The following is a 12,124-nucleotide window of genomic DNA, read 5'->3' as shown; positions in this document are numbered from 1 at the left end:
CAGCAAATGGGTAAGAGCTGGAATGTCCACAGGTCAAGGTGAAGCAGAGACCGGCCCTCAGGCCCTGTTGGGCGCTGGGGAGCTCAGTGTCTGTATCTGGGTCGGGGAGACAGTGCTGTGGTTATGCTGTGGTTACAGGCAGAGGATCCCCTGCAGGTTTCTGTTGGGAAGAATGCTAGAATCTACTCCAGGATCAGGGTGTCCACTGAGCAAGCTAGGCCCCGGGGAGACTGCAGAAAAGAACAGAGGCCTGGGTGGGTGAAGGGTTATCAGGGACAGGCCCTGAATGCCTGCACTGGTCTCCTAGAGTTCAAAGTCCAAGCTACAAGCAGCCTGCTCCAGTATCCAGGAGATCCGGCGATGCACACGTCTTGAGATGCCTGACAACCTGTACACCTTTGTGCTAAAGGTGAGTGGCAGCTTTCCACACATGGGGGGAACAGACACAGACCTCAGGAATTGCACACAGCTGTCCCTTCCTTCCTGTCAGGTGAAGGACCGGACAGACATCATCTTTGATGTGGGAGATGAACAGCAGCTGAATTCGTGGATGGCCGAGCTCCGGGCATGCACAGGCCAAGGGTGAGACCCAAGGGCTCCATCTTGACACAGCTTTTCCTGCTACTCTTGAGCTACCGAGTCCTTAACCCCCATCTTCTCCCGCAGACTCGAGACCACAGACCCAGAGCCGCACTTTCCCTCAGCCACAGAACCCGGCACGGCTGACTCTCCAAGGGGAAGCACAGATTCTCTGAACCAAGGTGAGGGGTCAGGGCCTCTGTCCTCCAGTACATCAGGACCCAGCCCAGGGCATAAGGTGCCCAGAGATGGTCACCATTACCCATCTCCTTCTCTACCAGGTGCTTCTCCTGGGGCGCTGCTGGATCCAGCCTGCCAGAAAACAGATCACTTCCTGTCCTGCTACCCCTGGTTCCATGGTCCCATCTCCCGGGTGAAGGCGGCTCAGCTGGTCCAGCTGCAAGGTCGTGATGCTCACGGAGTGTTCCTGGTGCGGCAGAGTGAGACGCGGCGCGGGGAGTATGTGCTCACATTCAACTTCCAGGGCATAGCCAAGGTATGGGGCAAGGCGGGTGGGGCTGCACCCCGGCCAAGTTAAAGGCCCCAAGGGGCCAGGGCCTGAGCCTACCTTTCTCCCTCTCCTGTAGCACCTGCGCCTGTCGCTGACCGAGCGGGGCCAGTGCCGAGTGCAGCACCTCCGCTTCCCCTCAGTAGTGGACATGCTCCACCACTTCCAGCGCTCGCCCATCCCCCTCGAGTGTGGGGCTGCCTGTGACGTCCGGCTGTCCAGCTACGTGGTTGTCGTCTCCCAGCCACCAGGTGTGACCCTGATGCCCCTTGAAAAAGGGGGTGGGGACCGAGACCTCCTGTTGTGTCCTTCCAGCACCTGCCTCCACCCTGATAAGACTGACAGTGTGGTCTCTCTCTCGGTCACTTGTCCCCCAGGTTCCTCCAACACTGTTCTGTTCCCCTTCTCCCTCTCTCGCTGGGATTCAGAGCTGGGCCTTCCCCACCTTAGCGCTTCTGGCTGTCCACGGGGTCTTGGCCCAGAGGGTCTCCCAGGCCGATCCTCTCCCCCAGAGCAGATCTTCCACCTGGTGCCTTCGCCCGAGGAACTGGCCAACAGCCTGCGGCACCTGGAGCCCGAGCCCGCCAGTCGAGCCCGGGACTCAGACTATGAAATGGACTCCTCCTCCCGGAGCCGCCTACGGGCCATAGACAATCAGTACACGCCTCTCTGATGGGCCTCATGCTGCCCGGAGGAGCACAAGCAAGCAGAAATGTGAACTTGTGAATGTAACTTTCTTTCCTTCCTTCCAGAGAGAGATTCAAGGGACACTTTTAACTGCTCATTCCAGTTTGGATGTGACCCTTCTATTAGGCCTGTTAAAGGGCCTCCTACAAGTTCCATTCTTACCTGGCTTTCTCCTTATTGTTTACAGACGTAGTTCTTGTTCAAGGATGTCCCTAAGACCAGGCCCCATCACTCTTGAGAGGCGGTCGGGGTGGGGGGAGGGGGAGGGCTGGAGTTGGCAGTGGAAACTACTTCTCCTTTTCACTGACACTGTCTGTCCCAGCTGACAGACTTTCTACTTGGGGAGGGGGCCCATATGGAAGCCCAAAACACTAACGAGCCCTGGATTCTGCCGTGGTTTTTCCCACTGTAGCGTCAGTCCAGGTGGCAGGTCTGCTGTACCCAAGCCACAGGTGGCCACACCTATCCTGCTTCCACTCTCAGCTTTAGGACAAAGTTCTGGCAGATGGACAAGCTAAAGGTCAAAAATGATTTTAAACATTTTTACCTCAGATTAATTTTTCAAAGAATTCAGGTTTCAAAATTAAACCATTGCTTATTTCATTGCACTGTTTGAACTAATACACATGCAATTTTTATAGTCAGAGACAGCTATGCAAACCTACTGACCAGTTCCTGGTTCAAGCCAGTATGCCTGGCTTCCTTGTCTGTTATATTCTCAGGACAGTCGCCTGTTGCTGAGGAGATACTGTCCTTCCTAAATGTAGAGAAGTGAAGTGTGTCATTCTTTCAAGGAGATCCCAAGCAATTACTGAGAGAGGAGGGTGGCCAGGAACAGTTCCACCTGGTGCCTTATGAATAAAAACTGAATTCTGGTTTACAGTAGCTATGGCGAGAGTTAAACTGGGGTGAGGGAGGGGCAAGGAAATAAAGGGCTGCTGGGCCCTTTCTAGTAAATCTTTCACCAACAGGGCTGGCTCAGAGCCTCCAAGCATCTAAAGGCTTATTAAATTATTCCACAAGGTTTTAGGCTCATTCTTGAGCCAAAATGGAAGCTAGGAATCTGGTGCCACAGCTAATGAGAAACTCCTTTAATAGTCCACAATCAGTGTTCTGTTCCAGCAGTGACCACTGCTTCATCTGATGAAGACTATGTGTGCATGGATACACAGGCACCCATAACCTCCACCATCCCCAGAGGTCCTGCAGTCGAATCTCCATCTGTACTTGCCTTTCACAAGTGACACAATTCATAGGGGGCTAGCTCCTCCCACAACTTTCATGCAGAGGCTCAGAAACAAGGGAGGCAGTGACCCAGCAGAGTCAGCTGCTTCTGGTGCCAGCAGAGCCATTCAGTATAGCTGCCAGCCTCACCCAAGTGGCTTCTAGGAAACTCGGAGTTTTATTAGCACAGCTTAACATTTACAGATTATATCAATCAAAGGCTAAAATTAAACCTTGGCCTAGACTTAACTACTGCCTGCCTTATCTGGGGTGAGGGGCTTGTCTGTTCCAGCCATTCTCTGTACTCCAGGAGGTCAGACTTTAGGAGGGGAAGGAGGTAAGCAGCCACCTCGCTTCACTACTTTTAAAACCAACACTCCTGGCAGTCCAGTGGTTAGGACTCTGGACTTCCACTGCCAGGCGCATGGGTTCAATCTCTTGTTAGGGAACTAAGATCCCTCAAAAAAATCTACATACTAACACTCCTGGGTGGTTTCACAGATGGTAAAGTATATCCAACCCTCAATCTATGGTTGTGGTCCATTTCTAAGGGCTACATTTTCTACACATCAAGCATTACTGAGTAATGAATGCTAAGCAAACGCAGACCAGGAGGGTAAACGTAGAGATATGACATCTACAAGCCTGGGGCACTCGCTTCCTAACAGCCTCTCAACATACAAGTCTCAGGTGGTGCCAAGAGGCTAGCCAGGCCCAGCAAGCTCGCAGCTCTGAATGATTGGCTGCAAAGTACAAGCTCAGAATCTCTGATACAGTCACCCACTTCCAGACAGCTTCAGTGTAAAATGTTCAAGAAAAACATTTCTTGACTAAATGTGTCTGAGTTACCTGGACAGTTCAAATACATTCCAACAAAAAGGCCCTTTGTGGCCTAGGAAGAAGTGACACTAAGCCAATGCCTTTTCTTTCTGCTAGAGCAGGTCGAGCTGGAGGAAGGGGGAGCAGTGGGGCCCAGGGCGTGATGCCCTCACAGGCAGTGAGGCAGCAACCCTGATAGCTGCAGCCAGCCCACTGCAGTCAGAGCGCATTCTATCACCCTCTTTCCAGCCCCAACGTGACCACTGCTGCCGGCAAGAGGCCAGGCCGGCAGCCTCTGCTGAGAGCCAGGCTCTGAGTGGCAAACGGACCCTGAGTATCGCCAGCCCTCTTTCATCTCTAATGACAGATGACAAGGATGGCCTGGCTGCTCCCAGCACCATCACTTCGTTCACCTGACTTTAGTGAACTTTACAAACTAACAATCACCAGCACCAAAGAATTAAGTCAACTAACCTGCCTTGAATTTTAGACCAGCAATCCATATGGCTTTATCTGGTATAAATCTTCTGCCTTTGATCATTTCTGGACCGTGTAGGAAAAAGGAATAGCAATCATTAAAATCTTAAGCCAGAGAACACTATTTTTACATAACAGTTTCTTAACCTAAAATCAGAGCCTTGAACTCTTCCCTAAGGGTTGCCTGGGATTCCTTCATGCTGTTATTCAGGGCTAAGTCTGTTATCACAAATATCATGTGAGTGCTAACATCTCCCACAAGCTAGAGGAACATGATAGTTTATTATCCACTGCCTCTTAACAAGGACACATCTGACACCCAGTGTTTAGCTGGAATAAATAGCACATTGTAATGACAACACAGAGAATGGATTCATCTTGTATCATTATAGGCAGAAGGTCTATTTGGCAAATTTTTATGTATTGTTTATGTACTGTATAAGTAACTTATTCTTGAATACAGATTTTGCTATAATGTACAAATTGCTACATGTTAATTAAAACAAAGGTTTTGGAATCCTGATTAGTTAACTGCAGTATTTAAAGGCTCTATTATGACTACAATCTCTGAAAAATAGGTATTTTTCCAGTTTATCCTCCTCCCACAAAACCAAGACCCCTAACAAATGCTTAGGGTTTATTTTGTACATTGCTGCATCCTTTCAGCTCTCTGGATTCCTTTATTACAACTGTGAGTGTGTGTCTCCTGCCCCCTACTGGTAAAACACAGATGCCTGAATCAGGACAACCTCTGACTTATCTGGGTTCCGGAGATATTAAAAAGGAAGCTTACAGAATCAACGTCAGGCCGAGGATGTGGACCTTCGGTGCTGCCCAACTCTAGCCAGCCTTCCTCCTTCTGAAGCACACCTCTAGCCACCACAGAGAACATCTCTCAGTCTTGTCTTTTTTCTAGAGATACCTTGAACCAGAACTAAAGGTGAAGAAGAAAAATCATTTGACAGCTAACCTTCAAGGATATTAAGAAAGCAGTCAGCCCTCCTGCCCTGATACTCAGTATCCTATAATGGAAATAGCTCATACAAACACACATTAACTTGGTATCAGTTTTTAAAACTTTTTTTATTTTTTAATTTTTTTTAAGTTTTTATTTTATATTATCTACAAAGTAAAAGTTTTTCCCTTAACTTAAAAGTTGAACCACTGCAGACAGTGATTACTTCATCAAACTTGATTTATAAATAATAATCCGTCAGTTTGACGGTAAGAATTTAACTGAACCTTTGTCAAGTTTAGTAAAGGTGTTCCAAGTCTTGATTTTTTTTTTTTTTTTTTTTAGCGGTAATAGCAGCAAGAATCACTCTTGTTACTTCTTTTTGCTAGCTGATGTGTTCATGACTTTCAAGGGTAATTAAAAAATAAATAACTTCCAGTTTCAGCAAGCAGAGCTGGGGTACTTGCGGGACTCGGAAACAGCATATGGAATTATGGAACAGCCCACAAGTTCCTAAATGCCTCTACTCGGTCCAAATATCTTCCACTGCAAGTGAACTGTTAGCATTCCTATTGGATGTTACAAGAAATCAACATATATTTTTTCAAAACAAAATAATGAAATTCTAGTTTTCTGTGCTTCCAGTTGGTAGAAGCAGTAGAAGGGAGGAGGGAATTTGGCCTTTCGGTTCCTCCAGGGCAGCCTTACAACTGCTGTTGGTGGTGGGCTTGTACTGTAAAAAAGAAAAGTGAATATTTAAACAGAAAACTGGCAACACTTGCATATTAGCCTAGTGTTTCTGCAGCACATGACTGTAAGCTATCCTTGTGCTAGCTGAACAAGACTCAAAATTTAATTCACTCTGTACCCTTTCCCACCCCCCAGCATCTGTACCAAAATGGGGAGAGGTAGTGGGTGGGTAGAAACAGACCAGTCAAACATAAAACCATTTCAGATAAAACTCCCAGAAGAGTTGTTGTTCATGGGGTACAAAAAAGGCCTTAACATATCCCCTCCCCAAATAACAGCCAAGCACCAGTGCTGCTTTCAGAATAACAGGTTAGACTGTGAAATCTCGCCATGGCCGCCATCAAGTACTAGCGCACAATCACGGGCATTCTCTCCCTGCCAGGGCATAGACTGGAGCTAATTCTATAGTCAAAACCAATCCATACACAGCACTTTCTCATCAGTAGTAGTCTCCAGAGCTACAATCAAACTCTGCCATGGTGGTAACCCCCCACGTCAGACTGTACCAGTCCCTACGTCAGACTGTAGGGACTCAGGAAGGAAAACACTGCCCTGTCCAGCCTAGCATAACAAGGAAGGCCAACTGAGTCCTAAGCATGCATCAGCTACACAGAATGCTGCTGCTGCTGCTCATCAAGCCAGATCCTGTATACCATCAGAACACACACAGCCTAGGCTCCCGGGAGCCTCAGGCCCTGACACTGAGCTGATCGTCACAGTCCCTACTGTGCACACTGACGGGTCTTGCTAGTTCTCAGATGCGGGGCTTCAAGCGCTGGCCCTGCCTGCCATTCGACCTGTGCGAGCAGAATGCTTTGGGGTGCCCGGCGGCCCCTGCACACACACGCCTCACCTGAAGGGTGCGTCATATAAGGGAAATGCGCTGTTGTCGAGACTGGAATGGGCTGTAGTGCACTTTGAGCGAGGGCGGCCTGGGGACCGCCGGGTGGCTGTGTCGTCATTAGCATCATTGGCGCATGGGCAGTTGGATGAGAAGGAACCATTCCTGACTGTACATGAGCCTGAAACAGAGAGCTCTTTTACGCATACAGGCAACATCTCCAGCTTAAACAACATGTCAACTGTGTTCCCTTCACTGGGTTGGGGCTCTCAGGAAAGGGCAACAGTGGGCCCTCAGGGCCCTTTCTTTCCTCTGGGGACATTCCCTAGTGGATCCATTATTTGACCTATAGACACGCTTCACCTTTTGGCAGATTCTGCAAGGCTGAGGGGGCAGGCACCCAACGAGTCTTGGTAAAAGACAGGGCTGCCATGTCCTAGGCTTCAACATTTCTGATGACTGGATTCTATGTAGGGGGCAAGGTCTTCACAAAGGTAAGAAGATCCCTGATCCAAGTGCAGCTTTCTCAAACTAATAGGAGGCTACATGCAATGATGCTTCTAGACTCTGGCTTCCATGTGGGGTCTGAATCATCCCTTTCAGGTAAGAAAGCAGATTATTACATTGTAAGTGGGGACTGTTAACTCCTGTTCTATATTCTCTTTGCTCCTCCCCCTCTGCTTCTCGCCTGCTCACCAGCACACCTCAGTGAAGATATGAGTCAAGGCAATGAGAAAGACTTTCAGACCCTTTGCTGTGCTGAAAGATCTGCCGATAAAGCAGCAGCAGGAGGAGATGCAGTGAATGGCTCCAGTGAGGTGGGGAGGGGTAATCTGAAATCATCTGGGCCAACCCAGTGTCCCTGTACCAAGTGACAGTGAGTTCAACCAGGTCTCCCTGTCAAGTTGGAAAGGTTTTAGCTCAAAGAGCTGGACCCCAGGCTCTGCAGGGATTTGCAGAGCGAGGAGGACAAGTCCTCAATTCCTCCTCCAATACTGTGCACTATTCTAGACAATAATAAGCCTAGAAGCAAACCCTGTTTTGACTCTAACACATTCCAGTAGACCCAGGGCACATCTGGACTTCCCTGCAGACGTTAACCTTTTTGTTCTTTCAGCACAAAAACACAAAAGTGAGGTTTTAGGAACCCCAACTTACATATAAATTCACATAACTACGTAGCCACCAGCCTCTGCTAGACATCTACCGGCCCCCAGGTCTCATGAAGCTCCTGATTCAGCCAAACCATGCTGCCCCATACTTGACCAAACTGGCTCCCCTCCCCACCATCAAAAGCAACTCATCCACTGCAGTGCACCACGCTACAGAACCTGCCCGTTTGCTGGGGAGGATGCCCAGACTTCCCAGAGCTGTGGAACTCTAGTTACAAGGTCGCCTTCTGAGTTAGCTCCAACTGAGAAGCATCTCCAGCCCCATCATGCCAGAGCCTCAGGGGTGCACTGCTTGACATGAAACGGAGTTCAAGGGGCAGTTTAAGCTGGGACCTGCCTAAGAGAGTTCTGTTATGAAAGCAGCAAAGAGACATCAAATACAGCCAATCCACCCTTAATAGCTCCAGGGAGGGCCTCAAAGGACAGTGTTAAAAGTCCAACTTCAGAGCAACTCCTTCTCCTCATTAAGACAATTCAAATTGGCCCTGGATCGCATTGGACTTTGGTCAGCAGCAATCACACCTTTCAACCTTTAGAAACTTATGCTAGAAGTGAGCTCCAAGTGCTTCCAGATCTGCTCTTTAAGAAAAATGGGAACACCTAGGCGCTTCCAGCTTCAAATCACACAGCACCAGTGTACAAGGCCAAGCCCTTTCAAGAAGTACAACATATGGTCAAAGCAGATTTAGGAATAGCCAGGGAAACAAATGAAGAGATTTCTTAGGAACTCAGGTGACTAACATTCACGTGGACAGTCCCAGGGCAGTCATCTCAGAGTTGAGAACTTGTGAAATCCCATCTTCTTTGTCAGACCTGTATGTGTGTGTGTGTGTGAGGTGTGGGGGGAATACGTTTACATATACGTGTATATATATAGCAACAAGAAAGCTATATAAACAGAAACAGAGCAATGCAGACACAGTAAGGAAAGAACTAGGTTGCATTCCAGAGTCAAAGGTATTTTTAAGGCCTCAGTTGGGAAATGTCAAAAGACTGACCAATCAGCAACTTCACTGATCCCATTACAAAACCACACAAACATTCATTTAAGGCCAGATCACATGTATCTGAGTGGGAAAGAAGAGACAAGCAGATGGCATCACACACAGGGGTTCCTAGCTTGAAGAGCATCTGGCTCTTTGCTGCTCATCTGATAACTTTCACATCCTATTTGGTCTTCACAAAAAGTCGGCTAAAGCAGGTTTACCTGAGGTACATGGGCCATGTGGGGTGGATTGGTGTAAGCCGGCTGAACATGAGAAGGATGAATGGTAAAGACGGTCTGCTGTGCTGCTGGGAAACTATTCTGTGGAGACTGTGTATTGGAGGCAGGTGTCATGGAAGGTGGGGTTGGCGCAAGCCCCGCATGGTAAATGGCAGACTGCTGCTGTGGACTGGCCAGATGGAGAGCCTGGGCGGCCTGGTGCTGATGGTGCTGCAAAGTGACAGCAAAGAGTACAGATTAAGAAACATTCCTTTCTGGGATACAAGCCTGATTGTCAGACTGCAAGCCCTCAACCAAGCAGTGGGAACTAAGAGTACTGCTCCAGGGAACTGGAGCAAAGAGCTCCTGATGCCAAAGAGCTCCTTAAGTGCCTTCTTAAAAAGAATGATTAAAGAAACTAATAGGAAAACAAACAAAATCGTATCATATAAACATTAGAAATGGGAGTTTTTAAAAGTTCCAAGCAAATTCCTTACTTTACCTTAGATTTTTCTATATTGGTAAACTTTTCAGAACTTACCCAATCACCTTATTCTCAATATGTACCTTAAGGTGATTAAACCTGGGGGCACAGCCTGAAGAGCTGTACGTTGGCTCCTAGGTGAGGCAGGGCTGCCATGTGTTTTGATCACGTGGTACCTAGCATCTTGCCTGGCACTGGAAAAAACACTCAGTAAACAGAACGATGCAGCAGTTCTGGTGAAGGCCTCCGAGTGTCTTACCTGAACAGGACTGGGTGCAGGATGGCTCCCGCCATGTTGGCTTTGCTGCTGTCCGGTGGGCGTAGCTGAAGGCTGAGGATGTGGAGTATGTGGGTGCAGGGTAGCATTAGGGTGCGCATACTGCTGAGCAAGGGAGCCAGTGGAAACTAAAGTGAAATAAAAAGGAGTGTGTATAATTGACGTATGTGGTGGTCTTCATCGCTCTTCTATGCCTCATCAACTTTCAGCTCATCAACAGCTTTCTTGATGCTCAGTGCCTAACCCATCTCTATATTTGACTCCATTTAATCCATCCACTTCTTGAAAAAAAAAAAAGTCAAGTTACTGCTTACCAATCAGACTAGCATTTTATTCACATAACATACACACTGTATCAAAATCTAATCAGTTTAAATTTACTTTTAAAACAGTCACTAGGTTTTCCTGAAAAAGCAACTTAAAAACACAGACAAATAATTCAATCACACACACACACACACACACACACACACACACACACACAGAAGCTCAAGGCCATCATCTGGCTAACCTCACCATGCTACTGCCCTGGAGCTGGCGCACTGTCCTGTGGGCACAGATGGTATCAAGGCTGCAGTAAGGGGCTGGATAAGGTGTGTGGCAAGGTCAGGGCTCTATCTTCAGGGCCAAATGACCACAATCTCTCTCAGCTGATTACAGAAGCCACTTTGCTGCTCAGTTTGTCCCCTGGGCCTCCCCGCTCAAGATCTCTCACCTTTGTTTTATAGTTTAGGATTACCTAAACTATGTATTTAGGAAAACCAAACTCCCTTCAAAGCATCACAGCCTTTAGAAAAAATTTTATTAGCTAGGTAACTACAAGGAAATATGACAGGCTAGTTTAAGTAAAAATGTGTTCATTAAAGGTAAGAATGCAAAGCCAATTCTTTGTAACTGTCAGCACTGACCATACGTTGGCACAGAACAGGGAGATCAGATATTTGTTCATGTCATCCCAATACAGCAATCTGAGAATCAAAAGCACAAGATGGGTTCACTGCTTCCAGTGACTACTAATATAGCACACTGATACAAATCTAACCATGATGTGGCTATGAGTTGAGGACAGTGTTCTCAAGACATACTTCTTAGAAGTCAATGTGTGACTTCCAGCCTTCTGTCAAATCAATCCTGAAATCCCCGAGAAGCTATGCCCATACAAAGAAACAATTTCAAAATACTTCCTCATGTTCTTCATATGATGTTATACACAGGGGACTGTTAGGGAGAAGCAAGCACCTTTGGGATCAGGCACCTTGACTCCAGTAGTCTAATAGGCCAGCTGCTGAGAGTCACCAGCAGAGATGGCTCTGGGTGAAACCCATGTAAATGTTATGCAGGTTAGGTACATGAAACAATTCTATAATACTTGACATTGTAGGGCCAGGGGCTACCAACATTACAACCCGAAGGTCACCTTCTCAACTGCATAGGTACCCTTTAAAGAGAGAAGGAGAGGCAAAGAGCCAGCGCTAGGATCACCTGTGCATCCACAGCTAACACCTAGTGGGCGTATATACTAAGTTAACATCTAGATTAAACAAAGCATTTCTGTTTATACACTGGGAAAATCCCCTAACTATAACAGTTAACATACATTGGAACATATTAACAAGGAAAACTGGCAACATATTCTCTGGGTGTTTTTTTAACAAGTCAGTGACTGTTACCTGGGAGGTGGAAAAAAATAATGTACTAACAGCTTTCTTAAGTTTCACAATCCCATGAATCTATGAAAGTAGTGTCTTTTTTCCTACTTCACTGGATTATTAAAAGGCCATTCATCATCATTTAAATTAACTTGCAGATCCCCACAAATTGTCTAGGAACTTAAGTCTAAAAGACCTGACATAAATTTTGAACCTCTGCTCTTGTATATCTTAAACTAAAAAACAATTCCTGAAACCAAATTCTTAAAGTTTCATAGAGGTAGACTATAGAATCTCATAGTTTCTACTTATTTAACCATATTTGTTCAAGAAATTTTTGTACTGAAAATTTAACTTTCCTTTCTAATTACCCTGTAAGCAAAGTAATAAGAAAATAAAAAGTAACAACAATCAATTCTAGCTGGGTGCTATTTGATTTTCACACATTAAAAAAAAAAAAGGTCATTACAAAGAATAATTATGCCCATGAAGTCTCAT

The 12,124-nt window shown here is 46.7% G+C and overlaps 2 protein-coding genes across 11 annotated transcripts in view; one reads left to right on the top strand and one right to left on the bottom strand.

Annotated features, from left to right (window-relative positions):
* The window catches only part of SH2B3 (SH2B adaptor protein 3), a 37,810-nt gene extending 32,666 nt beyond the window's left edge, over positions 1-5,144 (top strand). Inside the window, exons 3-8 of one of the 5 annotated variants that reach the window (XM_065904498.1) lie at positions 308-409; positions 470-582; positions 667-761; positions 861-1,075; positions 1,167-1,338; positions 5,025-5,144. In XM_065904498.1, coding sequence (XP_065760570.1) covers positions 308-409; positions 470-582; positions 667-761; positions 861-1,075; positions 1,167-1,338; positions 5,025-5,032 — 705 coding nt within the window. In that variant the 3' untranslated portion in view covers positions 5,033-5,144. Of the gene's footprint in view, positions 1-307; positions 410-469; positions 583-666; positions 762-860; positions 1,076-1,166; positions 4,818-5,024 lie in introns of those variants that run through there. The other 4 variants (XM_065904497.1, XM_065904496.1, XM_065904495.1 and 1 more) reach the window with 4 other exon arrangements.
* A 214-nt stretch (positions 5,145-5,358) lies between these two features.
* The window catches only part of ATXN2 (ataxin 2), a 100,129-nt gene continuing 93,363 nt past the window's right edge, over positions 5,359-12,124 (bottom strand). For 5 of the 6 annotated variants that reach the window (XM_065904483.1, XM_065904484.1, XM_065904488.1 and 2 more), the window contains 4 exons: positions 9,960-10,105; positions 9,220-9,447; positions 6,853-7,021; positions 5,359-5,982 (listed from right to left, as the gene is read on the bottom strand). In XM_065904483.1, the coding sequence (XP_065760555.1) occupies positions 5,954-5,982; positions 6,853-7,021; positions 9,220-9,447; positions 9,960-10,105 (572 nt within the window). In that variant the 3' untranslated portion in view covers positions 5,359-5,953. The remainder of the gene's footprint in view (positions 5,983-6,852; positions 7,022-9,219; positions 9,448-9,959; positions 10,106-12,124) is intronic. The other variant, XM_065904487.1, reaches the window with a different exon arrangement.

The sequence above is a fragment of the Muntiacus reevesi genome, chromosome 13 (genome assembly GCF_963930625.1).
Source record: "Muntiacus reevesi chromosome 13, mMunRee1.1, whole genome shotgun sequence".
Classification (NCBI taxonomy): domain Eukaryota; kingdom Metazoa; phylum Chordata; class Mammalia; order Artiodactyla; family Cervidae; genus Muntiacus; species Muntiacus reevesi.
Note: the sequence above shows the minus strand (reverse complement) of the source record. Positions and strands in the feature narration are given on the sequence as shown.